Source organism: Mastomys coucha, unplaced genomic scaffold, assembly GCF_008632895.1.
Source record: "Mastomys coucha isolate ucsf_1 unplaced genomic scaffold, UCSF_Mcou_1 pScaffold22, whole genome shotgun sequence".
Lineage (NCBI taxonomy): Eukaryota > Metazoa > Chordata > Mammalia > Rodentia > Muridae > Mastomys > Mastomys coucha.
In genome coordinates this window covers 205607755-205612190 of record NW_022196905.1, presented here as the reverse complement: position 1 = coordinate 205612190, position 4436 = coordinate 205607755, and the positions used below count along the sequence as shown (strand labels likewise).

Below are 4436 nucleotides of genomic sequence, written 5' to 3'. Positions count from 1 at the left end.
TTGCAATATGGATTAAGAGCCTCCCCACACTTCTACAGAACAAAGCATTATCCAGCAGTTTCCAAGATTCCACTAGATATTTAAATTTTCAGATGTGCTGTCACTATTAAATGCATGTTTTTGCATATTTAGTTAAAAACAGACCTCCTACATTTCCAAATAATAAAAGCTGGAGAAACCAATGTACTTTTGTTTCGATATTTTGTCTAATTCAGTTTGCAAATCAACCGTGTATCCCCATGAGGGAAGAAAGTGTAAGGAAGAAACTTATCCTGAAATAGAACCCCACTCACAGGTAAATGTGTTATCTGATGTTACTAGGTTCAGATGGGACTATTAGCAGGCCCATAGCTACAGGTTCCCAGAAGGTAAGAATTGGGAAGGGGTAAAATTTGAGATGCCAAATGTTCTCCATATCTACCCGTTCTAAAATTTACAATGATCTTATATCAACTATTTTTTTCTAAATTATTTAAGAATGTCAAGCAAAGAGGAGTGGTTATCTTGAGAGCGGAGATTAGAGCTCGGGGCAGTGCAGAAACACCAGGACTCGATGTTTCCAACTCTCAGGTTAGTGTTTTATCCTGTCATACCTCCACCCTGCTGGAAAACCAACTGCTTAGACCTGCAGAGATAGCAATGCAGATAATGAGGAAAACAGTAGTGAGGTCTCTGACACACTGGGCATCTTTAAAATGTTAGGACTGAACTCTGAACTCACGGTCTGTTTGTTTGTTTGAATTTTCCTGACTGGGATTTTTATCTTGCACCTCAAAAATATTATGAAGATAAAATAAAGGATTCTTTTCAACCTACCATTTCCTACACTTATCTCCAGCCTCGACCTCTTTGTCTATCTTGCCTAGGAGTCAGAGACACATTTCCCACCTATCAGGAAGAAAGCAGTTACATAAAACAAACAATAAACTGCTCCTTTAAAGACTTTTTTTTATCACATCTATTATTCACTATAGATGAATATAATAAAGTTAACAAAGTAGTTTGATTAGCATAAGGAAACAAAAAACCTCTCCTTTTCCACAAACCATTGTATTAACATGCAATGCATAAACTAGAACTAGCCACACCTTCATTTTATTATAGAAAAGTGCTACTCAAAAGTGATGTCCCTGTTGAAGGGACATGAAGTAGAACTGTGGAGGAAATCCCACGGTAACCTGGAAAAAGAAGGCTAGAATGGCACTGTCATCATGCAAGTGCTCCAATGGGCTTCAGAATGAAGTCTGCAATTTAATTCACATTCCCTTAACTCCCCTCAAAAAACAAAAAACAAAAACAAAACAACAAAAAAGCAACTATACACATTTGATAAAGTTAATCTTTATCTTTGAAAAAGCTCTTTGATAAAGATGTGCATTATCCTCATTCCAGTTGATTATTTAGAATCTTATTATAAAACTTTGTAATTAAGTGTTTTTGTCTACTTTGAAGCTTAAAAATTCACCATAACAATTAAAAAAAACAAGAATGGCATTTGTTAATTTAACAGAAAGTTAGCTCAGGATTTGTTTGTTTGTTTTTCTTATTAGTAGAAATAAAGGTGTTACATAGTGATACTTGAAAAAATATATAAATATAAGAGATATTTTTATAACAACAAGCATAAATGCAACACAAAGATATCAAGAGTTTAAGACCAAAGCCAACAACCTTGATGTATGAAGAAGTGGGCTATTTCATTTCATTAAGGTATCTTTCACAGCTGCTATAATGTGTCTGGCACTGATGCCAAACATATCCAGTAGCTTGCTAGGTTTCCCGCTTCGAGGCACTTCTGTTACTGCAAGTTGACGAACGATGATGTCCGGCTCTTTGGAGATGGCTGCACACACAGCTTCCCCAATGCCACCTTCTCGGTAGTGATCTTCCACGGTGATGATCTGGCCACCTGTGGCTTTGGCACTTTGGATAATGGTGACAGCATCCAGAGGTTTGATAGTGAACGGGTCAATGACACGAATAGAAATCCCTTGTTGAGAAAGCTCATCGGCAGCTACTAAGGCTTCATGCAGAGTAACCCCTGCTCCGATAACTGTCATCTTGTCGACCGCACTCTGGCGGATCACCTTGGCCTGTCCAATCACAAAGTTTTCCTCGGATGTATAGATTACTGCCGTTTTGGGCCGGGTGGTACGAATGAAGCACATCCCTTTGGTGTTGGCTGCCAGATAAACAGCGTGTTCTGTAGACACAGCATCGCTCGGATAGAAAATAGTGCAGTTGGGGATGCTTCTGAACATGGCTAGGTCCTCCAAGGCCATCTGGGAAGGCCCGTCTTCTCCAATAGACACGCCGCAGTGGGAACCCACGAAGTTGATGTTGGTTTGAGAGATGGCTCCCATTCGGATCTGATCAAAGGCTCGGGTCAGGAAGGCAGCGAAGGTGCTAACGAAAGCAACAGTTCGTCCTCGTGTGGCACACCCCAGGGCCACACTTACCATGTTTTGCTCAGCGATAAAGCACTCTATGAAACGCTCAGGGTGCGCTTTCTGAAATACCTCTGAAAAGGTAGAGTTTTTTGTGTCACCATCTAGAACGATAACTCTTTGGTTAGAATGGCCCAATTTAGCCAGGGCCACGCCGTATGCTTCGCGAGTAGCTACCATGTCTCCCAGTTTGTAGGCAGGCAGAGAGTCCATTTTTGTATTGGACATGCTGATCCGGGGTGAGTCTTCAACAGGGGGCTTCGGTGTGAGGTTTCGGTTTGTCTGTATCTGACTCTCAATTAACTTGACAATTCCATCAGCTCTGTCTTTCGGCAGAGGCTTTCCATGCCAATTTTCTGCATCCTCGACATTTGGAATACCTCGACCTTTGAAGGTCTTGGCAATCAGGGCAGTAGGTTTGTTCTTGACTTGAGCTGCTTTCCAAAAGGCCTGGCAGAGCGCTTCGACGTCGTGACCATCCACCACGTAAGTATTCCACCCAAACGCTTGGCAGCGCTTCTCGTAGACGGCTGTACAGTGCTGCAGGGGTGCTGCGCCGCTTTGTCCCAGGCGGTTCACGTCAAAGATTGCCACGAGATTGTCCAAGTTGTAGTGGGAAGCAAAGGCCAAGGCCTCCCAGACGGAGCCTTCAGAGGACTCACCATCCCCCATGAGGCAGAACACGCGGTAGCTGGCCTTGTCAAAGTACTTCCCAGTGTAAGCCATCCCACAGGCAGCACCCAGTCCTTGCCCCAGGGACCCTGTTGCCACATCAACAAACGACAGTCGTGGGGTGGGATGACCCTCCAGGTCGCAGTGAATTTTTCGCAAGTTCAGCAAGTCTGATTCACAGATACGGCCCACCTCCGCCCAGACCGCGTAGAGGATGGGCGCGGCATGGCCCTTGGAGAGGACAAAGCGGTCGTTGTCCGGGTGTTCTGGGTCTGCCTGCTTGTACCTCATGGTATGGAAGAAGAGCACAGCCATGATCTCCGCCGCACTACAGCACGATGTGGGATGGCCAGAGCTGCAGGCACACGTGGCCCTGATGGAGTGGATTCGCAGGCGATTGGCCACGTCCTGAAGCACCTGAAAGGTGTCTGACTCCAGCTTGGCATCTGTGGCCAAAGCCATGGCTGCAGGACGGTCGGCCGCCGAAGAGCAAGAAGCTCGGCGTCCTCAGTGACCCTTAACCTGCCCAGCGACGGTTGAGGAAAGTCTGTGCCTGCGTCCTCAGTTAGACGCTGCGCGCGCACAACTGCTTTGTTTCGCGCAGGTTCACCATGCCCTAGCCCCTAGCCGCGGAATTTTTGTTAGCTTTTTCACTGTCTTGCTCAACATTATTAAAAATGATTAAATGTTGCTTTACATCTCTTTCAGGCAGAAGTTCAAACTGGGATAGATGTGCTCATACCCATATATCATGCCTTAGGAAAAATATTTTAGATACTATTGTTCCCTTTCACCTACTAACTAACACTTCAAGTTTTAAAACTTCTTTCATTTTATTTTTACACATATGGGTGTTTGGTTTTTGTTTTTGTTTTTTTTTTTTTTTTTTTTTTCTTGAATGTTTGTCCACCACTTATGTGGAAGGCCTTCAATCCCCTGGAACTAAAGTTACAGATGGTTGTGAGCTGCAGTTTAAGTCCTGGGGCTTGAATCCAGCCAGGTCCGCTGGAAGAGCAGCCAAGCCATCTCTCCGGCCCTGGTGCCATTTTGAAGGGCATGTATGAATATAAATAAACAGAGTATGACAGAAAAGAGTCTAAGATATGATGAAGGACTGTTGAAGTTGGACAAGCTTTACATAAATGAAAGTAGAGAAATTAAAAGACCACAGGCCTTTAAGAAGATAGACACTGGAGGGGAAATAATCTCAGCTTCTAGTCACAAGCCGAGGGGAACTGTCAAGACGCCCACGAACAAACGCTGCTGGAAGCTCACCAGTATTTTGGCTGAAGAAATCCAATTCACATACCTGGTAAA

At 44.0% G+C, this 4436-nt stretch overlaps 1 protein-coding gene across 1 annotated transcript; it reads right to left on the bottom strand.

Annotated features, from left to right (window-relative positions):
• Positions 1-931: 931 nt before the first annotated feature.
• Positions 932-3708, bottom strand: Tktl2 (transketolase like 2). The gene has a single exon (XM_031339960.1). It carries the CDS (start codon positions 3579-3581, stop codon positions 1698-1700), a length of 1884 nt encoding a protein of 627 aa, XP_031195820.1. The 5' UTR covers positions 3582-3708; the 3' UTR covers positions 932-1697.
• Positions 3709-4436: the final 728 nt, after the last annotated feature.

Bases quoted from the DNA above. Each gene is read 5' to 3' on its own strand.
- Tktl2 (XM_031339960.1), bottom strand. From the start codon at position 3,581: ATGGCTTTGGCCACAGATGCCAAGCTGGAGTCAGACACCTTTCAGGTG.